The 24451-nt window shown below is 38.6% G+C and overlaps 1 protein-coding gene across 3 annotated transcripts in view; it reads right to left on the minus strand.

Annotated features, from left to right (window-relative positions):
- The window catches only part of pacrg (PARK2 co-regulated), a 128192-nt gene that overhangs the window by 86892 nt on the left and 16849 nt on the right, over nucleotides 1–24451 (minus strand). For 2 of the 3 annotated variants that reach the window (XM_048191903.1, XM_048191902.1), the window contains exon 2: nucleotides 12104–12238. The exons of the other annotated variant lie outside the window; for it this stretch is intronic. In XM_048191903.1, coding sequence (XP_048047860.1) covers nucleotides 12104–12238 — 135 coding nt within the window. The remainder of the gene's footprint in view (nucleotides 1–12103; nucleotides 12239–24451) is intronic. 3 annotated transcript variants of the gene reach the window in all.

Consider the following 24451-nt stretch of genomic DNA (forward strand, 5'->3'; position numbering starts at 1 on the left):
GTGGGGGGTCTGAGTCTCTCACACATGCCGTAAGCAGTGTTGAGGGGGTCTTACACAGACACACATGCACACTGTAAACAGTGTGTGTGTGTGTGTAGGGGGAGGGGGGGTCTGTGTCTCAGAGGACCTCTGTGACAAAGAGAAAAATATGCTGATTTGTGGAATTTAAGGGAGGAGACAAATACAACAGCTCAGCACTTTCAGGAACCTGCCTACTTCTCTGCCTCATGCTAGTGACAACAAAACACACACACACCTACATTATGAGACACAAAACAAACACTTACTGTACAGCCACACATTGTGATACAAACTCACACATACGCTGGCCATAGTCGGAGGTGCTCTGGGGCTGTAATAAGATTTAGTCACAGTGCTGGGTCAGTTCTTAGCCATATTGGGGTCAGAGATGTGGTTGTCACCTTGGCCCCTCATAAATAATTCAACGTTTTAATATAGCGCCACCTCCTCTGCCCCTCTCTTGCGGGCTTACAAGCCACCATTCACGTCTCTCCCTCAACCTTGCTTTCCTTTTGTTTTGCCCTTTTTTCTGTGACACAGACTGACAGTAGCTGTCCGTTTGTTGAGAGCAGTTGGTGTGAAAGGAGGTGTTTGATACAGCCGGCAGGACGTCACGTCATTCTGTGGCCTACCCAGTCGTTCTGCCTTTTATGTGCGACGAGAACAAAGCAAGGTGACACTTTGACAGTATCCCTCGCTCGTCTCCTCCATCACTCTCACATTATCACAAAAGAAAGGAATGGAAAGACGAACGCAGTCAGCAACTCCTCCCCTCTCTCTTCTATCCCCTCTCTATATCCATCTCTATTTCTCCTCTATCCTGCATGTTTGTGTGTGTTAGGTGGGGAGATAAGGACTCAGGGGCAGGATCATCAGTTCTGATGTAATGACTGAGAGCCACATCCATCAGGACACAAAGGCCGTCAGACCCCATAATGGAAGATAGCATGACAAATTCACTAATGAGCTTTACAATGTGACCTAGACAGAAATTCAGTAGCATCCACTCAGGATGAGACAGATCTATACAGCTGCTAATGTAGGTAATCATGGGTAGGGTGTTGCAGTGGACAGATCTGGGCTGGAAAGCTAAAGGTTGAAGGTTCATGGCCATCCCTGTGCTTCTAATGATCTAGAACAAATTCAAATGGGTTGAAAGTTGAAATAGGTTATAGTCACAAAATGAAATGGTCACAAAAATATCTATTTAAAAAATTAAAAGGGATTGTGTTATTGATGTTATTTAAAGGGACCCAAATAACCTAAATTTTACAATTCTGTCATCCTTTACTTAGCCACACACCTGCATGGATTTCTTTCTTATGCAAAACACAAATGAAGATATTTTGAAGAATGTTTCAACACACACAATAAAGGCATCTTGTCCAAACAGCAGGTTCGGGCATGCCTCAATGCCTTCCCACCTCTGTATATTCCATATGGCATTTTTCAGGTTTCAGACATAGCCTGAACCTCAGTCTGAACCAACCCTACAATCACATCCCACACACAATAGCTAAAGAGACTGAAGATCAGTCACTGTTCTGCAAATGTCTGGGGGTTCTCAGAGCTCCCCAGAGCACCAGAAATAGGCTGGTGATTGTGCCTAATCTCACCTACCCTTAAATGTCATTTGAGTCAGAGAGGGAGAGAGAGAGAAAGAGAAAGAAAGAGAGAGTGGTGGGACTACAACCTACCTCCTCACACTGCCATCAGAAATTAGTGTCATGTGGGAGTGGGACCTACTGAGCCTGGAGAGATAAAATGATATTTCGCTTTTTCATTCAGTATGTGGTGTTGCCGTAGCTTTAGTTATCTTCATAAATATATTGACGATATTGGTGTGCTACATACTCTAAGTGTCAGATACTGGATGGATGGATGGATGGATGGATGGATGGATGGATGGATGGATGGATGGATGGATGGATGGATGGATGGATGGATGGATGGATGGGACACTCCTGCAGATAGACAGGCAGACAGACAGATGGATGGATGGACACATGCAAGTAGATGGAAAGATGCATGGAGACAGACAGGCCGGACAGAATGACAGATGGGTGGATGGAGACATGCACGTAGATAGACAGAAAGGCAGGCAGTTGGATGGAGACATGCAGGTAGACAGAGAGACAGACAGATAGACAGGCAGACGGACAGCCAGATGGATGGATGAAGACAGAGAGGAAATGGATGGCTAAATGGATGCAGACCAGCAGGAAGATGGACAGACAGGCAAAAGAGAAAGATGGACAGATGGAAACAGTCAGACTGTCAGTCCAACAGTTCAGTATTCTTGGTTCAGTTTGAGAGTACAGACGGAACAGTGAGTAGAGGGTGCATGTGAGGACAGACACCGTCAAGGCAGTTAGAGAGAGAGAAAGACAATCAGAGAGACTGTAGACAGAGAAAACAGCTGTAAGGTGACTGCAGAACAGTTGGAAGACAGGAACCGCTGGAGAGACAGTCAGTGAGACAGGCAGTCATCATCTGAGCAGCTGCAGGGAGAGAGAAGGTCAGATCAGTCGCAGAGTTACAGAGCAGCCATTTGGGAGACAGACAGGGAAAGAAGCCAGATAGAGATGCGCCCAGGGAAGAGGTGTCGCTACACCTGGGAGACATGAATAGCCCTGTGGGTGTCTGAATTTGAATATGAATGTCTTTCCTGATTCACAACAAGGGCAGCGACAGGGGCACTTTCATCTGCGGCGAGCGCATATGTGCGTGAGCGTCGTACAGTGCATTAATCACAGGGACGCCAATCCAAACACACCGACCTTGAGGTTACAAGAAAGACATTAGGGCCGTCTATCCTCTCAAAAGAGGGGGGAGAAAAAGCTTTCAAGGTAATGAAATTCTGCCATAAGTTAAATAAAATACTTGTGGGCACAGGCCTGGGTGAAAATATACTTAAAAAAATTAGATTAAATTGGATTTCTTTCTCTCCTCCACCCCCCACCCATCCTTTCTTTTAAATTAGGCTTAAGTGCATGTGTGGCGTATTTCTTCTTTCTCAGGATAACTGCATTACTGTCCAGAATGAATAGAATCATTTCCAAACCAATTAACCTCTGACAGAACGGATGAGTGGACAGGAATGAGAGCGAGTAGGGAGAGAGCGAGTGCGGTGGAGAAAGAAGCTGATATCTTTGAGAAAAAAAAGAAGAAAAAGGTGAAAAGCTTTGCGCAAAGGGATGGAGTGAGTGACAAGGGTCTACGATAGTGACGAGACCAGCATGACAGCGACAGTTAGACTGCGGAATGAGGCAGATGGAGATGGAACACCAAATGGCCACCTCTCCCCAGTCAGCTTCCCCTACGCCAGCCCCGGTGCACTGCTAGCATTAGTATTTGACATTAGTGTGCACCCTGCTCATTCTCTATGCCGAGGAGTGTTTGGCATCCAGCTGCTATGCCTCCATTTAGTTAATTAAAGGCTCCATTTATATCTGCAGCCTGCTGGCTATGAGCATGTCAATCAATTGCAGCTCTGTGGCTCAACGTGGGGCAGAACGACTGATCCGACACCCGCTCCTCCGGCCAAAGTCTGGGTTCTCAAAGGCGCCCAGATACATCAAAGACCGCAGCTCACCCAGCTTCCATGTTTCTTCCTATAAATGGCATGGACAGACTCTCTTTATTCAGGGCTGGAAGACAGAGAGTGCTGGAAAGAGCATCATCAGTGATTCAGAAAATGTTAAACTTCCCAGCATTTCAGATTCTTTTGCCTTCGCTTTAAACCCCAGTAGATCTGGACGCTGTTGCCTAACAAACATTGAAGATCCTGACATCCAAATCTTCAAATGCCCTTCCATAAATTGCCCACAATGCCTTTCTGGAGTTATTCCAGGTCATTACATTAGGTAGGACTACGAGAAAATGTACAGTAGTTGATCGATAAAACACATTTCTACTAGCAGCCCATAAGTAAAATTAATTAAGCACTTACTCTCCATTCCCGAGAGAGTGGTCTTTCATTTTTATTCCCCTCTTTTTTTATTTTTTGCTCTCTTTGATGATTGCGGTTGGGTTACGTAATTAGTTACAGGCCCCAGCAGAAGGGTAAGTGTTAAGCAGGGGGGTCAAGGTTTGGTTGGTTAGCATGGGTAGTTAGCCCCTGAATAACTTCATTATTATGCGGGCAAAAAGCATGTTTCTCCTCTGATAGCCATTCAAACATTAGAATATAAATTATAAAATATACAGAACCAACATCCATCATAAAATAATGAAAAAATCTTTTCTTTTCTTTTTTTTAACTGTCATAAAAAAGCAGCAGTGGTGAAAATGTTTTAGACATTATGGGATGGCATGTTGGTGCCGGTATATTTATATATTCATTTTTTTGTATTGTCATTTTACTGTTTTTATATGGTTTTTATACCATTTCTATACCAAGTTTTCCCTTACAAAAAAAAAAAAAATTGACAATATTTTACAGTAAAAGTACATAAACTGCAACGTTAAAACATATACAGTCGGGTCGGGTCAACATACATTATATGATAAAGTAACTTACAATTGACAAATTAACAGTTTTTTTACTGTTAAAAGTGTTTCTGTAATAATTGCTCATTTTACAGAAAAGAAAAAAATATATATTCAAAAAATTCAATTTCAGGTTTAGAATAACATAAGCATGAGTAAATGAGGACTATATTCCCTGTCTGCTTCCTTTGACAATCACAGCCCAGAACAGTCACTAGTTCTGCCATCAACTAATAAAAATGCAATTTTCATGCAGAGTGATTAATCACATGGCATTTACGGCTCAGGTGATCGACTCAAAACTTAGTGCCCATGCAAAATATGGCATTAGCAGTTGAAAACGGCACTGGAAATATGCTTTCGCCTTTTTCCATATCAACTCTCTATCTCCCTTTGAAGTGCAAGAATATATCATTGGACTACCTGATCTCTCTCCAGCTCAGAATTTAAATAAAAATGTACAAAAATCTATGCAGGCAACTCAGTGACAGGGTGTTTTTGCAAAAAGATTGAAGGCATCCAGAAGGAGCAGGTCTTGTCTTCTCTCTGTATTTAAACAGGTGTACGCCCTGCCAGGTCTATAATGAGGCTGCTCTCGGATTCCAAAGTGGACCATGGGATTAACTCCTGAGAGAAATGCTTCTCCTTGGACGGGTCATATAGCTGTCAGGAGAGGGTCTGTGCTCACATAAGGTACCGCCCATTAAAATGCTAATGTGCAGATGGAGATAAAATAGAGGGGAAATAAAAACACCCCACCTCAGCGCTGTGTCTGCAGTGTTACGCACACTAATACACTTACGCATAGAGGTCTTCTCCAACCCCCCCTCCTCCTGGCATAATTCAATCAGGGGATTGAATGGATGAGATCGCTTACCCTCTCCATTTCCTAAAGCACTTGATCAGATTAATTGATTGCCCCCACCCCCCTTCACTCCCCCCTCCGCAGTCAGCAGCATGATAGCAGGAATCAAGTTTATATTGATGTTTGCTATGAAATGTTTTTACACCCATGTCACAACTCTTAGCAAAAAAAAAGACAACATAGGGCAAAATAAGGATGGATGGGACACTACTGCAGAGAGACAGGTGGATGGATGGATGGATGGATGGATGGGACACTCCTGCAGATGGATGGATGGATGGATGGATGGATGGATGGATGGATGGATGGATGGATGGATGGAATGTACACTCCTGCAGACAGACAGGTGGATGGCTGGATGGATGGATGGATGGATGCTAGTTAATTTTAATGAACCCCCTAAAAAGGCTCAAAAACTCAAATGTACAATTTACTGATTTGAATCAGTATAATGACTCAATCATTGACTGAATTGGTCCTTGACTTGTACACCGTGCTGCAAGTCATTAGCTGCGTTTCCACTTTCGGGCCGAATGGTTCTCATCGCGTAACTGTTACATTTCGTGCCGATCCGGACCAGCTGGTACGGTTACGATTTTATTTTCCACTGTGGGGATGATAACGGCCACTCTTTGGAATGTAATGTGTAATGCAATGTAATGCGTCTGTCGTTGTCTTGGTAACGCAATGGTTTTCTTATGATATGAGATGTAAATAATAACCGCGTTATGGAGGATGATTAGATATTTCTTTTAATTGTATTATTAATTTGCGTTTACGTCGCTCAAATAGAGCACTTAGCCAGCTACGGAGAAACTAGCCGCGTTTCCATTACAGAGTTGCGCAAAACGTTTGCGATATTTTCGAAATGACGATAAAAAACTATAGCGACATGACGGCGTTTCCATTAACCAATGTTATGCGACTAAAACTCACGCGATGAGTCATTTTCCTCTCGCGATGAGTCATTTTCCTCTCGCGATTAGTCATTTTCCAAAAGATATTTCTATCTGAGAGCTTTATTTTGAGTTTAATATTTGCCACAGCTTCTGTAAGCCCTTCATCCTCATATATGCTTTCCTGGGTGCTTCTCAATACAGCAATTGCATATACAGATTGCATATACAGACTGTCTCCGGGGAGCGGGGTTAGACTAGTCGACTAGTCGGTTGAAAAAAATTCAGTTTAAACGGTTATGAAATTAGTCGTTGTACACATCCCTACTATTAACAAAACGAATCATACGGAACCAGACTTAAGTGGAATCAGAAACAGATTCATTAAATAACAAAAGCATGTTCACAACACAACACAAATGTTCAGCACAGAAAATAAATGCCAGTTCAGCCACAAATCCTATTGGCTGGCCAGTATTCTTCACAAGTTCAATGGAAAAGAGATAAGAACACCTCTTCGTAATAAATTGTCACATTCACAGCATGTGAATGTTCATGTTGATCTGAACAAATGCATTAACAGCCATTCATTCAAATTAAAATGTATGGTACCAAATTTTTCACACTGAATATTCATCTTAGTGTGAACGGGCATTAAAGCTTTTTTTGAATCAGTATGTTAACTGTCTTGCATTTTGTTGCTGTCTGTTTTAACATGTACATCTGTTGTTTGTTGAGTTTTGGGAAGATTGAGAAGTCTGGTGGAATTTTCCAAAAATTCTGAGGTAACCTGACTTCATTGCTAATTGTTGCCATGGCGATGAGGTAAGCGTCCTTGTCAACTCCGTAGAAACAAAAGAACAGAAGTACTATTTGTTTGTGCTGAATGTTTTTATAGTGAATGGATTAAAGCATTTAGTTTAGTACTAAGTACAGAAAACAAAATATGTGCTAATGTATTTAGCATTAAACATTTAATCACTAAAGTGCACATTTAAACACATGCAGAAACTCTTTTGTTGGGGGGGTTTGCAGTGTGTGCGCGTGTTCACTGTTCACTATTCCTGATGCGTGTGCACTAACTTGGATGGGTAAAATGCAGAGGACAAATTCCAAGTATTGGTTACCATATTTGGGCTTCACGTCTCACTGTCACACTGACTGGCCAGATTCTCATCCCTATCAGTGACCAGGTCATCAGATACCTCTTTCTCTCCTCCTTCTCTCTCTTTCAATGGAAATCCCTGGACAACACTTTGGAACACCATAAAATTGATGGACTGTTCTGATAGCAACAGGGCCAAATGTGAGAGATGCACAAACACGCAGAGCGAGAAAAAGAGTGAGAGAAAAAGAGAGAGACCTCCTGCTTACTCTTATCAGTCTACCGCACATGTTCTTAACACACCACATGTCAAAACTTCAACTGTGGAGACAGCACGAGAGAGAATTGTGAGGACTAAAAATATCAGTTCTCTACTTCACATCCCTGTGCATTCAAACACTGCCCTTGACATTTAAACAGCGTCTGTTCTCATACATCAACACACACGTACATCTCCTGCCTGAATACACACATCTGAAGGCTCACATATGAGCAAAAGTTTCAAACTCAATGTTTAAAGATGCAAACGCACACAGTAATAACCAACTCGAAGAGGCCTTCTAAAGGACTATGTTTACCATGAAGTAGAAAGACAGGGAGGTACATAGGAGAGGAGAAGGGGAAACACTTTGAAACGCCTGCAGGAATGCACTGCTGCTCCCTGCTGCACAGAAAGGGGGATACACACTCAACAAAGGACATGAGACGAGATGAGACAACATAAGATGAGAGGAGATACAGATGTTAAAAGTCATTAGACACATCATCTTTGGTCATCACAAAGGTCAATCCTTACAAATGCACTCTTTATGTTTGCTGGTTTTGAAAAACTTTTATACAATTTTCAAGAAAAGTTCAAAATTAATAAATGTCATGTGGTGTAACCATAAAAAGTAACATTTTCCAACTCTGAAAACATTTGAGAGCACACATCTTAACTTTGTTTTTTTTTGTTTTTTTAATTTTTAAATATATTTTCCAAGGTTAAATGTTTTTTTTTTTTTTCATTAATCATTAATTAATAAATATCATTATTTAGATATCAAGTCACACCACATGACATTTTACATCTTGAACATACCTTGCTTTGTCAAAAGAAGTCCAATTACCTAATATTTTAAGAAAATTTTTGACCTTGACACACTGTCATGAAGGTCTGGGCTGGGCTAATTACATCTATAATATAATTTATCATTTTTCTTTATGTTGGTTACATCACATGGTGTTGCTTCTGTAGGGATAAGTTTTAGCAAATAATAAGCAGAGAAGCATTTTTGTTCAAATATTATGACTAAGCAGTTAGACAAGTAGTATAGTTATTACAAGTAGATAGTTACAATATCCCAAATGTTTCCAAGAATGTTTAAATCCAAAGAAATAAGCAATTTTAACCAGGACACGGACCATGTCCGTGCGTCACCAATCACTGACATCATATCCGCATTACCCTGGATTTTGTAGAAACCATGGAAACACCAAAGACCCTTTAATATATTATGTGTTTTATTAGACAGGTGAGCAACCGTTTGTATGGAAACATTCATCGATAGAAAACTAATCATGTTATATAGCTCAACACAGTAAGTCCTATTGTTTAAATCTCATTTTCTTGATTTACAGCAAGTGGCATGTTTTACCAAGCTCTAGCTTACTGCAGTGTGCAACAAGTGTCTTCTAGAAGCTGCAGAGCGAACGCAGAGTAGCACTTTCAACATACAAATGTATCTAATATGATAAAACAGCGCTGCTTTATCCCACATACACTTGACCAGAAGAAGCGGAAGCAGCTACTGTGGCATAATAAAAGTTCTGCTGCCCTCGAGCCCTGTGTCGCACATGTCTCTCATTAGCAATCGCTCCAGCGGCCTCGTTTCTGCTCGCACAGCACTCAGCCCTACTCTGCTTCATACTACAGTAACATTAATAATCTCATCCATGAACATGATTTCTGCTCGAGTCCCATCCCGATTCTTTTCCACCGGCTGTAGACGCGAAGACAACACCCCCCATGATTCTGCAAAATCAAGGCGTCATGAAGCTATGTCTTTGTTTTAAATAAGCGACCTCTAGAGGCGAAAATTTACATATTGTGCCTTTAATAAGGCTTTTTTCTTTATGATATCAGGACAATTGTATAACCCTGATATGTATGCCCCCCAAAAAATATCAAACTGAATTCATAAATTAAACACATGCTCATATAGAATCGGGTGTATTGAAGCCAATTGTTTTTTTTTTTTGTGGTTTTTTTTTTTGAATGAATATATCCGGATTGTCATATCAATGACAGACCTGCAGCGTGTTGGTCTGAAATCCCATGATTAAACCAGCTAGATGGAAACAAGACTCTATTACTGCTTTCTTTCCCTCTATTTTAGACAGATTGATCTGGTCACCTCATCTTGAACTATTGCCCTAAGGGTTCCTTTGTGCTAACACAGCTGTTCCCACACACTTCACATAATAAACCAGCCTTTCATAAGCACAGGCAATGCTGCCACTTACACTAACATAAACCTAATGAAACACTTACAAATGCTCTCAGCCTGAGCATGACCTCTAGGTGACCTGGTACCCCTCATATCACAGGGGTCGATGGGGGCATGATTTTACTCACAGGTACGTGTATTATATTTATGGAGCGAAGGTGTGTAAATACTGTGTGTGAAAAGCAGAATCAAATCAACGGCAGCATGCGAAGGGAAATCAATAAGCATTACAGATGCATTAGACGTGACAGCTACAATTTCATACACCACTTCCTGTCGGCTCCCAGCAATTTCATAACAACACAAAGAAAAAGAGACATTATTTTTTCAAAACGTAGGAAAATTCATTTTGAAATTTGCTTTTAATAATTCATGCCGAGGCTTTCAGAGTTTTTTAACCTGGAAAAAGAGAAATGCTCATGAAGGAGAGAGAGGTAAATGTGTGTTTTTGTAAGTTGTCAGGGGCTGTTCTGATACCTCTGAATTAGTGCGCACACTGATAATACTACTGCTGACCTTCATGAAATAAATGTCTAACCTGCAGGCACAAACAGGGACTAGTAACAGCTCACTATTAGGTCAACCAAGCTGTACAACTGCAGTACAATGAGGACAATGAGCATCACTCTGATTGATCAGAGCTCTTTCATATGTTTGTTTTCCTATCAAGGTGGGGATCGTTCAAAGGTTTGGGGTCAGTTAATTTTTTTTATTCAAACACTCCTGAGTGTATCTGTGTAACCGCTCGGTGAAGAGTATCAAAGATGTCCATTTAAAACATGTCTGAAGTCTGTACTTTTGACAACCCTAGTCTCTAATGCTTGCCAAGACTAAAAATAGTAAAATTGTGAAATATTAAAGGTCCCGTTTTTCGTGTTTTTTTGAAGCTTTGATTGTGTTTATAGTGTGCAATATAACATGTGTTCATGTTTCGCGTGTAAAAAAACACAGTATTTTTCACATAATTTACTTATCTGTATACCGCTGTTTCCACTGTCATAAAAACGGGCTGATGACTTCCTTGTTCTATGAAGTCCCTCCTTCAGAAATACGTAACGAGTTCTGATTGTGCCAGCGGTTCCTGTGTTGTGATTCGACAGCTCTGAGCACACCGTGCCCGGAAAAGTCACGCCTCTTACCATAACGTGGAGATGCACGCGCTCAGTGTTACTGTAAACATGTCTTTAATTTTACCCTATCAATTTGAGCCGGAATCAGACCCGGTGATTGGACTGCGGGATGAAAATAACAGCGTTTCGACGACATGGCGACAAACACACTCTACAAACGCAACTCTTGTGTATTCCTGTGGGCGGAGGTTAGTCAAAAAACTGTTTTAGTGACGTCATTAAAGAAGGAAGTAGAGGGATGTAGTCCAAACTGGCCGTTTGATGTAGGCGACTTCTGTTAAATAAAATATCTCGCTTGGCATTGAACTTTGAGCTTTAAAATTTTACAGATTTTATTTATACTCTAACAACAACATTACACACTAACTAAAGTTTGAAACATGGGATCACGAAGAACGGGACCTTTAATACAATTCTAAATTTTCTATTTTTATATATTTTAAAATGTAATTTATTCCTTTGATGACAAAGCTGTGAAGACAACACCCCCCATGATTTTAAAATCAAGGCGTCATCAAGCTATGCCTTTGTTTTAAATAAGCAACCTCTAGTGGCGAAAATTTACATATTGTGCCTTTAATAAGGCTTTTTTCTTTATGATATCAGGACAATTGTATAACCCTGATATGTATGCTCTAGTCTCAAAGCTGAGACTAGGGCATACAAAGCTGTATTTTTAGCATCAACTCCATTATAAATGTCTTTACTCTCACTTTTGATCAATTTAATGCATCCTTGCTGAATAAAAGTATTAACTTCTTTCAAAAAAAAAAAAATCCTACTGACCCCAGACTTTTGAACAGTAGTGTATATTAAATCTTCTAATTCCTGACTGCTTTGTCGGACAAAATGGCGGATTCTGCGTTATGATTGGTTATATCGCTTGTCAATCAAACTCCCGGCGAAGGGTCAACTGAATCATAGCTTACTGCCAAGAACAGTCTACTTCAGAAAATTGCCATTTAAAAAACATGTAATGCAATCAGCTCCAGATTGTTTTATATGTGAATTTTAGATGTCTGAATATCTGAAATTGATGTGTAAGGACAGTAGAGATACACTATGTGCTAGAAAGACAACAGAAGCACAAGTTATGTTTTATATACCTTCCATGCAATGCGGTTGCCTTTAGAATCATGTTCTAGGGCGATGGGAAAGTCTCCACGCTCGTAGAACTTACGGAAGGCTGTGGGTTTAGCTGGCCTCTCTTTGAAAGCCCCTGCAGCTGGAGGGCCCACCACCTATAGAACACAGAGCGAAAGAAAAGCCTGTCAGATACGGTGTCATCAGAGGGAATGGCAGTCCTAAAACTATCACAGAAAATGAAATGTGTTTGATCCTCTTTCATCCCAATGTAAATTTGCTCTCTTTCTGATGTCGGAGGAAGCATCTATCTGTTTTATAGTGACACAGAACAAACCATAAATTATTCACAATGTCTGCCTCATAAAATACAATCTACCAGATCACACAAAGTATGTATTAGCAGCATAAATAAACTGATGCATTCGCCACAACATACGAGATACTGAGTATGTGACAAGCTAAAGAAAATGAAATGAGAGTTGTTTATTCAGGAACACAGTTAAACTCATGAAGGCCCCTGCAGTGAGAATGTGGCAGCCCGGGGCTTTGCTCCAGGCCTTAGCATTAAACTCTGACTTCATCTGAAGAAAATCATGCAGCAAGTCACACACTGGTGCTATTTTGTTTAATTGCTATGGTTTTCAAATTTAAATGAATGCATAAAGCTAAGTTAACAATGCAGCGATACTAATGTGTTTATATGAGAATCATGCTCTTGGCACATTTACGCATCTCAAGATGCATCACATAGGGTGAGGGTTTTATGAGGGTTATAATTTTCATTATTTTCACCCTTTAACCAGTTTGGCTTTACCTGATTGAGCTCATTGAATCAGTGAGTTGAACTCAAAAGTGAACTGGATCAGTCCAATTACTGAACAAATCACATTAGCGACCACATTAACAAAATTTTGGCAAGCAAAAAATGTCAACTGTCAATAGTGTAGACTCTAGAGATATATATAGAACAACTCACATACAGTCAATTTTTTTCAAAGTTGTAAATAAAACATTAACGGAGTACATTTTACAAGAAAATGCTATTTCAGTCTTTCTACTTTAAAATTTCACTTTTAATTTAATGTGGTGCTTGGCAATTTTTTTATTATTATTTATGAAATTTACAAGCACTTTCAGAGTGAAAATTGTTTCTATATCTTTTTTTTTTCAGTGCAGAACTCACTTTCAAACCAAGTATCCTTCTGTTGGAGAGTTCATTGCGAAATCTGCAGGGGAAATCTTTTGCTCACCCAAAATCCCAGATTGAATGGACTCTCATTTAAATGACTGGATTTCACCAACAAAAATTCAGCAAATTACCATAACTGACCTCATCTATAGGGGCCATTCACACAGAATGCAATATTCCATTTCCACTGTCCTGATTTTTCATTGTTTTTCTATGTAAACATCTTGCATAAAAGCAAAATTATATTCTACAGAATGTGAATGGCCCTTTAAACTGTTCTTTGTGTACTGGATCAAGTGATTCACTGAAAAGATCAGACTCAAAAGAACAATTCATTTACTGTACTTCTCTCAGGAACCTTTATGAATGCTTCATGAAATTCCAGACTGCATGGAATTCTATTGAAATGACTGGATTTCCGCTGTGAAAATTCAGTGAACAACAGTAAATATGACTGTACCTTTAGGGACCATTCCCAAAGAGATTTTTTTTTTTTTTTTTTTGCATTCCACTATGCTAACTTTCCATTGTTTTTCTATGTAAACATGACATTTATATATATATACCATATGCACCAATGCCTCTGAGAAGATTCAATTGGGTACATGAGACTCACTATATCAAAGTTAAAATAATTTATTTACAAGGCAGCAGAATGTTAACAGCCTGTGATGAATAGGCAGGAAGTAAATGTTCACACAGTGAGGGTCAAATGAGCACTTCCTGTAAGTGAAGGAAGATGTTAACAGCACAGTCCATTCTATCTGCCGTTGACCTGAGAACACACACACTCATCTAAGAAGTGAGTTGTGAGTCCTCAGCCATCTCTTTCTATGAAAGCTGTGTTTCAATCACTGGAAACCGCTCTACCTCAGGGAGAGAGAGCAGCTCATTAATCCTCGGGCTGACTTCGCATTGGAGATGGTGTAATTCCACAAAGGTGATCAATCGCCTGCCCAAGCTGAGGCCACATCTCTCTAGCTCTCACTGGGCTCCTAAACTGCTTCTGAGAGCATCTGATGGATGCTTGGTGAGGGGCTGCAGCTCTTCGCTTGGGCAGGTGAAACCCGCATTAACATTTCCACTGCTCTCTCTCGCCTCCTTCTCCCACAGGACACATTCCCCTGACAATATCATTCAATTTCTGATTATGTGTGTGTGTGTGTGTGTGTGTGTGTGTGTGTGTGTGTGGCTGGTGACTCACCAGGTTTAGCAGAAAAAACAGAGGCTGCTCTGATAAGGTCAGACTGCACATAACCGCTGCAGGAAACTAAATTACCTCTCTTTATTCATGGAGCATTCACCTCCACACTCCACACACATACTCACCGATCCACCCACTAATACACATGCACACACAACCTAAAGGGAAGGTTCCCAAAAGTCAACCAGCACCAAACTAATCAATCATTCTATCTATGTATCTATCTATGTATCTATGTATCTATCTATGTATTTATCTATATATCTATGTATCTATCTATGTATTTATCTATGTATCTATCTATGTATCTATGTATCTATCTATGTATCTATCTATCTATCTATCTATCTATCTATCTGTCTGTCTGTCTGTCTGTCTGTCTGTCTGTCTGTCTGTCTGTGTAATCTGGAATGAAAATATGAGCGTCAGCTGTTTGATATGGTGTTAATGTCCATAAAATCATAGAGGCTTTTCTCTCATTTTGTAACTTTCCTAAATAATGATCCAATTTATACGAGACAGACAGATATTATATAACGTTTACACTGCAAGTGTGAGATTTTAAATGAACAGCCTTCTGTGATAGTGATAAAACTCTGATATAATATCACTGTCTGGTTTGTTCGGATACAATGTCTGATTTCGACTTTCTTCAGTGACATGCTAAACATACACTATCGTTCAAAAGTTTGGGGTCAGTAAGATTTTTTTAAAGAAATTAATACTTTTATTCAGCAATGATGCATTAATTGACCAAAAGTGACAGTAAAGATTTATAGTGTTACAAGATTTCTATTTCAAATAAATGCTGTTCTTTTGAACTTTCTATTTATCAAAGAATCCATAAAAAGTGTCGCAAATCCATAAAAAAAAAAAGTCACAAAATTATACATTAAAAACACTGATAATGAGAAATGTTGATCACCAAATCAGCAAATCAGAATGATTTCTGAAGGATCATGTGACACTGACAATTGGAATAATGGCTGCTGAAAATTCATTGTATTAACATTCCACAATATTATTTTAACTTTTTTTTTTTTTTTTTTTTATCGAATAAATGGTCATGGTGAGCTTAAGAGACTTCTTTCAAAAATATTAGAAAATCATACCCACCCCAAACTTTTGAACAGTAGTATATAAAAAAAAAAATATATATATATATATATAATACATTTACATTTCTGCACAGTGCCAAAGCTACCAGTACCTGGTTTAAGGACCATGGTATCCCTGTTCTTAATTGGCCAGCAAACTCGCCTGACCTTAACCCCATAGAAAATCTATGGGGTATTGTGAAGAGGAAGATGCGATATGCCAGACCCAACAATGCAGAAGAGCTGAAGGCCACTATCAGAGCAACCTGGGCTCTCATAACACCTGAGCAGTGCAACAGACTGATCGACTCCATGCCACGCCACATTGCTGCAGTAATTCAGGCAAAAGGAGCCCCAACTAAGTATTGTACATGCTCATACTTTTCATGTTCATACTTTTCAGTTGGCCAAGATTTCCAAAAATCCTTTCTTTGTATTGGTCTTAAGTAATATTCTAATTTTCTGAGATACTGAATTTGGGATTTTCCTTAGTTGTCAGTTATAATCATCAAAATTAAAAGAAATAAACATATGAAATATATCAGTCTGTGTGTAATGAATGAATATAATATACAAGTTTCACTTTTTGAAGGGAATTAGTGAAATAAATCAACTTTTTGATGATATTCTAATTATATGACCAGCACCTGTATATTATCAAGTTTGTGTAAGCAAAATCTGACATTTGATATTTCCTTCTCTCCCTATCATTCCTTTTCTGAGTAGAATAGGAAATATGCAAGTAAGAGAAATGGAATTCTTTGCCATCAGCGGAACTGGAGCCTAAAGTCGTGTTTAGAGCTTGATTTAACACTCATCCCCGCTGGTAGCCTGCTGAATTTTAGTCAGTGTGTTGCCCCTGCGAGGAGACAACTGAGTCACTCCTGAATCTGATGAAAAATGACAACACACAGGCAAAGACGCCAACGCTCACTGCGGAGAACAAAAGACAACGAGGGATGAAACATCATGATTTCAATTATGAAAAAGAGTCAGAGATAAAAAGGTTGAAAATGGTCACATAATTCTGATTTTCTTTAGACAGTAGCTCTACACTTTTACATTTTACTAAATAAATGCATTTGACTTCAGTTCGGCTCAGTAAGGCAATACTGTACAAGAAGGCAAACAGCTTTCAGCCTTAATGTAGCTGATCATACAGTACATAAAGATCACAAACATTTCCACAGCTCAACAAAAACACAAATACAACAAAGCAGAGAAAAATTTCCTCCTTTAATAACCCTCATCTGCATTTTTCAGCTTTCCCAGTAAAACTCTCCTCCATAATCTTATAATCCTATAAGCATCACCTTCACTCAGTTACGGCACAAAAGTTCGCTGAGAATGAAGATGTTGTTTAGAGTTTAATAGTTTTAATTTAAACCTGCTGCTAGAAAAGAGATAAAGCTTTTTAAAAATCTGTCTTTCATTCCAATTTGTATCAGAAAGAGTATTTTCTATCCCTACACTTACCACCAGCATCAGAAATTAAGTGCTCAAGGCAAAAATGTTACTGTAAGTGATAATGTTGCCCCAGATATTTCAAATGTGGAAGTAAAAAGTGCAAAAATATTTATCTAGGCTATTATCTAATAATTGATATATTTTATAATATTTGGCCTTTTCTATTACATCTGTTTCAGCATTTAATGCCTTCACACACACACAGTAGTGATCTGTAGCTTTCAAATGATTCAGTTGAAGCATTTGATATAACTGAATGCCATAGTGTGTTTTATATGGTTAGAAGAATTCCAGAGGGCAAATATTTCTCCTTTATAAAACTTAATTTATAATATTGCTGTACACTAAACCATGGGGTAATGTGGAAGACTCGTACAGCTACTGCACATTCAGTCAATGAAAATGTGTCTTCTGTTGTGTCCCACTGCACTTGAATTTAATAGTGAACACTAAATGAATTAGAGAACATTACTGTGGTTCACATTCTAAAAGCAGTGCTGGTATGTGGATAAAGAACATCTGCTCTCTGTGTCACACACATGCATCTGGTCACCGGTGCTGAATTTTTGCTGAGCCAGCTCAATGAATCAAGCACATTGATCAGTCTTGCCATGCTTTACATTTACTGCCATGACCAGTAATCAGACTACATCTATTCAGGCCGTTTAACAGCACGCCGAAGAATAACACTCATGATCGTGAACCATCGAACACGTTCCATCAGCACACTCACTGCAATCTACAAAGGCATCCTGACACCTTTATGAATGTCTATTCCATCCAGATGTGTGAAATCTGAGAGTTTTTTTGACTACTGGTTAGCAGTTCTGTTCAGATTGTTCCTGTACAATACACTCTAGGACTGGATAAGGAGAATACATTTTTAAATTGTTAATTTATTTGTTTTTAGTTAAGGGAAAGGCCTGTTAGTGTTTAAATGCTGTTTTTGTGGTTACCGTTGTGCTGAAGAATATGCAGTTTAACACTACATTGACTCTATAAGCATGCCTGTGCTAATGCCAGTGACAAGTAATATCTTACTTTTTCATTAAATATACGTTAAATAAGTTATGTCAGCATGTGCTATGATAGCTGTTGATTTGAACTAAAATAGTTTGAGTGACTTTTTTTTTTTTTTTGAGTAAACAACAATTTGTAGAATAAACTTTGTGTTTATGTTACAAATTAAGTTACTCTAACTAAATGTAACTTGTTGGTTAAACGTAATTTTACTCAAAGTTGTCATAACTGTTGCAAACTGTTTTGCTATTTTTTTATTTTTTTGTAGAGCCAACACATTATTTTTAGAGTGCTGTCAAGAAGCAGACTTGGAGACCCATGCTATGCTGCCAGTATCTAGACATTTTAAACAAGACTATTTTGTAATGATTCATATTTCCAGTTATGCTTCTAGTTTCTTTGTAAGAAAATGTTCTTATAACACCATGAGACTATCAAACTACAGCTGCATTCATAATGACAATAAGCTCATCTTCAGCAAAGATGACAAATTACTAAATTTTTTGGCTGACAAACACTTAGGCAACATCCCACTGCCGATTTCAAGCTTGACAGCCACCACAATGTTGTCTATAAGCACACACAAGTTACATTAGTACTGGCTCAGACACAGTGATGGTAGAGAGATGGGTAAGATAAAACATGCAAGTTTTTTGTTAGTGAATTGGCAGGAACACGTTCTTTCAACAGGTAGTCTCTGACTCAGACTGACGTCTGATGACTGACTATAGCTTTCACTGGCCAAGGACCGCCCAAAGGGACGTTTGACTGACATGTAACGCCACCAATCACAGTTCTTTTTGTTCCACGTCATGTTTAGGGGTGTAAAAATGTAAAGTCGATGCCCCAACAATAACAGACCGGCGTTCATCTAATAAATTTTTCATTGAAGAATGTTGTGCAAGTTTACTGCAACGATGGAGCCGCGAACTTCACATACGTTTAAAAATCCTACACTCGTTGTCAGTGTTGTAAACACAATGCCGTTCTTCTTCCAGGACAGGGTTTGGCGTCACAGCATTTGTTTCCAGGCGGACCATTAAAGAACGTGACGCACATGTCTCCTGGACATTCTGTAGAATTCAACCAACAAGATGATGACTTCAAAAATCCAGTTAAGTGTGCCATATGCATCTGGGGTCATATTCACAAAACATCTTAAGGCTTAAATTACAAACCTGATTCCAAAAAAGTTGGGACACTGTACAAATTGTGAATAAAAAAGAATGCAATCATTTACAAATCTCATAAACTTATATTTTATTCACAATAGAATATAGATAACATATCAAATGTTGAAAGTGAGACATTCTGAAATGTCATGCCAAATATTGGCTCATTTTGGATTTCATGAGAGCTACAAAGTTGGGACAAAAAAGTTGGGACAGGTAGCAATAAGAGGCCAGAAAAGTTAAATGTACATATAAAAAACCAATTTGCAACTTATTAGGTCAATAGGCAACATGATTGGGTATAAAAAGAGCCTCTCAGAGTGGCAGTGTCTCTCAGAAGTCAAGATGGGCAGAGGATCACCAATTCCCCCAATGCTCCGGCGAAAAATAGTGGAGCAATATCAGAAAGGAGTTTCTCAGAGAAAAATTGCAAAGAGTTTGAAGTTATCATCATCTACAGTGCATAATATCATCCAAAGATTCAGAGAATCTAGAACAATCTCTGTGCGTAAGGGTCCTTGCATTTTCCAACATGACAATGCCAGACCACATACTGCATCAATTACAACATCATGGCTGCGTAGAAGAAGGATCCAGGTACTGAAATGGCCAGCCTGCAGTCCAGATCTTTCACCCATAGAAAACATTTGGCGCATCATAAAGAGGAAGATGCAACAAAGAAGACCTAAGACAGTTGAGCAACTAGAAGCCTGTATTAGACAAGAATGGGACAACATTCCTATTCCTAAACTTGAGCAACTTGTCTCCTCAGTCCCCAGATGTTTGCAGACTGTTATAAAAAGAAGAGGGGATGCCACACAGTGGTAAACATGGCCTTGTCCCAACTTTTTTGAGATGTGTTGATGCCATGAAATTTAAAATCAACTTATTTTTCCCTTAAAATGATACATTTTCTCAGTTTAAACATTTGATATGTCATCTATGTTGTATTCTGAATAAAATATTGAAATTTGAAACTTCCACATCATTGCATTCTGTTTTTATTCACAATTTGTACAGTGTCCCAACTTTTTTGGAATTGGGTTTGTAGCTCCTAACGTGCCAATTGAGGAGAAACTCTTAAAAATAATGGCCGTGTCAGTCCTAAATTTTTGCTCTAAGAGTATTTCACAAAGCAATTTAGCGCTAAATCTGTGAAGCGTTAGGAGTAGTCAAGAGGACTCCTAAGTCACTAAGACCAAATCACAAACAATCCTAATGGCCGTTGCTGCCAATCCACCTCAGCAATCCACCCAAAGACACTGTACACTATTGAGGCAATAGCGATAGAGGCTTTGGTGCTGAACCTTCTTCATAAATGCAATACATATTTTGATTTATAGATTTGAATCTACCATAAAACGGCAAAAATAAATATTTAATAAATAAATAAATAAAAAAAACAATGTCCGATTACCTGTGGCAGTAGTTTTCACTCGTTCACACTTACAACAAACGACTGAATAGAATAAAAAATATATAATAAGCATATTTGGCGTGCGGTCCAAGAGGATCGAGGGCTCCGAGCTTGGAATTTAGCGCAAATCCAGAGTTCTCCCCATATCCCCAGCCAAGAGTGAGTAACGGGGTAGTGGCGGGATTTAGAAAACTATCGAGGAAACTATAGGTGTGTCAGCTCTCATCTGTGTATATACAGTATAACTCCACTCAAGCTGATTGAATGCGCACCTCCCTAACTTTGTTTATAAAACATCATTTGTCGCTTGAATTCTGCATTCTCTCGAGATGCAGACATGTAAGAGGCTGAAAATTAGCTGAACATATACTAGTTTAATTAATTAATGACACTTAGCCTACATTTTAAAACCTTTACTTGAAAATGGCAAGATTTTTAATTTTAAAATCTTTATTTGAATATGGCAACATTTGTATTTTAAAACCTTTATTTAAATATGGCAACATATTTCTATGATTATATCGCTGACAGAGACTCCTCCCCCATCAGCCAATCATTGTGTACATAGTCCATAGCAACGAGGTCAACCCCTGCCCTTACTCTTAGCTTAAGACTTCTCTCTATCCCTTAGTAAAAGTTGGTCTCAGCAGCTTTGTGAATAGGTTTTAAGAGAAAACTCTTAGCTAAAAACTTTTACTGCCATTTAGGTGAACTCTTAGTGGTAAGATAAAACGTTTTGCGAATACGGCCCCAGATGTTGAGCCAATGGTCCATGGGTAAGATCATCAATGGGGAGATACTTGAATTGCAGGATTGCTTGATAGTAACAATGGGTTTGACTTACAGATTTCCAGAACGCACACATACAGGTGATCAGACAAAGAGACGAGGGATGATGACTTGGAAGACAACTTGATAGAAGTAACGACCAGGGCCACGCACAGGGGGGTGGCCCAGTGGCTAGAGCCTCTGCCCTCATCGGCTGATGGCTCTGCCTCATGATACTGCCTCAGTCAGCTCAAAAGAATCAAAGTGAAAGTCTAGCATGTGTTGTCTTCTCTTTTAATTGGATATTTGCAACAACTGGATAATTTGTATTAACAAGCATCTTCAAGCATCATCAAAACATCTGGAATATTTATTACACAGACACACACCTGAAACCCCTTGCTGCTAGGGCATATCTAAAGTAGCTGAGGGGGATTTCATTTACTGAATTAAAAAAATAATAAATTCAATAAATTAAGTATAGCATATTTTTTGACATAAGTAGGCTTGAATATAAATTTGTCACTACAATGTGGTAATCTATAATTACAAGAAAAGATTATTATATTCTTTAGACAATGGTTTAACATCATTAAAAAAAGCTAACAAGTCTGTTCATTATTTCATTAAGCTACCTAAATGCTCTATAGCTAATTCCATTGAATTGCTGACCTGTGGTTTTTACTTGAGTAATCAGAACAATTAATTGCCGAGGACCAACATCTGAAAAAGCCTAATCATCAAATCCACTCTATCTGCAATTGTTTTAGACCTGCCAGCCTTTGTGATTCACACATCATTGGTGTTTTCTCAGGAGAGAATGGAAGCAATGGCTCCCTGAAAAAAAGAAAGAAAAGAAAAAAGAATAACAAAATAATTGATTGTAAAAAAAAAAGAAAGAAAAATAATCAAATATATTAAATATTTTTTTCATGCATCATATTTCACTGAAGTAACACTATATAAAATCATCACCGGATAAATGCAGGGAGATATAAGAAAACTATATTTCATAATTCCCACTTCAGAAGTCGTGATTACGAGATTACTTTCCAGTGGTAAACATGACATCAGAGGGCATTCATGTGCAATTTTTACCAAGGAAATTCATATTTATAATAATTCCGATAGCACGTAAAGGCAGCATAACTACTGTTAGTCCTCAGGTTTTAAAGACAACCCTCCTTTTCAGCAAAAGAGGAACCAAACAGTTAAGTGACTTTGCAACAGAAGCTCTTTAAAAAAAAAAAAAACCTAATCAAAGGAATTCCTAATCAAAGTAGACAATATTATAAGAGAGAAGTGGGACAATTCCTTATAAATGCACTCAAAGACTGCTCTTCAGAAGAGAAAGCCTTCACTGCAGTTGTGTTTAAAGTCTTATAGATAACACACATGTAAAAAGACTCAAAGAAACAAAAACATTAAGTGAAAGGTTAGAAACATTTATTCAAAGAAGAGATTAAGCAACAGAAGTTGTTTTTTTAATTTTTTTGGCTGCCTTGTACAGTAGTTTCCACTGATTTAAGTTATTTTCAAATGTGAAGTTTCAAAATGCTGCAGCAGAAAAGCCACATTCAGTAATCTTTTTAAAAAGAAATGAATACTTTTATTTAGCAACGAAGTATTAAATTAATCAAAAGTGACAGTAAAAACATTTATAATGTTACAAAATGTTTCTATTTAAAATAAATGCTGTTCTTTTGAACTTTCAAGTCAAATAATCCTGGGGGGAAAAAAAAGATTTTCACAAAAATATTAAGCAGCACAACTGTTTTCAGTATTGATAATAAGAAATTGTTCTGTCCAAAATACAGATCCAAAATCTTCATATGGGTACTCTACTAACTTCAGTTCTATCATGGCAACTCTCTGAGTGTCTGGCATGGTCATGGGTATGACAATGTTGATATATTTGGTCTTGGCAGAATAGATCTGCTACGCTGCTGCTGCTGATGGTTATTGCTGCTGCAGAGCAAGTACAGGACTTGCTACTGCCAATACATACAAGACGCTGCTGTGAGCAAGTAAGGCCAGTTCACAGAGAACGAGTTTTTGCTGTTGAAAACGTAAAAACTCTGGTCAAAGGAATTTAAAAAAGAGCAAGGTCTAGAGACGTGTTTTTTAAAAGTTGAACTTCGTTTAACTTGAATGTCACGTTTTTATAATGCGGTGTTGTGCACGAGACTCTGCAAAAGATGCTGCAAAAAAGACCTAAGCACAACGGTTAAAGACATCCGTCTAGCGCGTGCTTACATTGTAAAACAATGGAAAGATAGCGTAGTGGAATGGAAAAACTCATTCTGTGTGAATGGCCCCTAAGACATGCTGCTGCTGTACAATATAGTATACATACAGCATACATTACCCATAGCAGATCAACACAGGTGGAGCAGGGGAAGGTGGAGAGTTTCTGAAAGCGCACTGCACTGCTACAGCAAATGTTAACCAACTATTTGAAGGTTGAGCATCTGAGCTCATTGCAGCAGAAACCAATTAGCTGTTCCCTATAGAGAATTATGTGATTGCAAACAGGTTGAGTTTAGGACCTGTTAGCTTGCACCTCCTAGAGTTTCATGACACAACTTTGTATTTGTTACAGTTGGTTGGAAACCAAAGAGTCTGAACCCCACACAAGATGATCTATGAGCCAGTGCACCCTCGAGCAAGACATTTAACCTCAGGTTGCTCCACAAGGACTATCCCTGTAATAAGTGTACCTTAAGTCAATTTGGATGAACAAGCGCCGGCTAAAGGAGAGAAACAGGCTTAGTTTGAGTAATCACAATGTATCACATTACATCATTTTGTTATTTGGATAACCAACCACTTCTTTACCTGATCCAATTCATTCACTACTATCAATAGCCCACCCATTACAAAAGGTCAGGTCAACATAATGGCAATGTGCTTCTTATGGATTTTTAAAGAAGAATGTCAGAGAAGGGACATTGTGCAGCATATTGGCACGATGTGACTTTTCCAGAGTGTATTGATTTTACAACCGTATCTCGTCATGTGCTAACAGCATGAG

The sequence above is a fragment of the Megalobrama amblycephala genome, linkage group LG5 (assembly GCF_018812025.1).
Source record: "Megalobrama amblycephala isolate DHTTF-2021 linkage group LG5, ASM1881202v1, whole genome shotgun sequence".
Lineage (NCBI taxonomy): Eukaryota > Metazoa > Chordata > Actinopteri > Cypriniformes > Xenocyprididae > Megalobrama > Megalobrama amblycephala.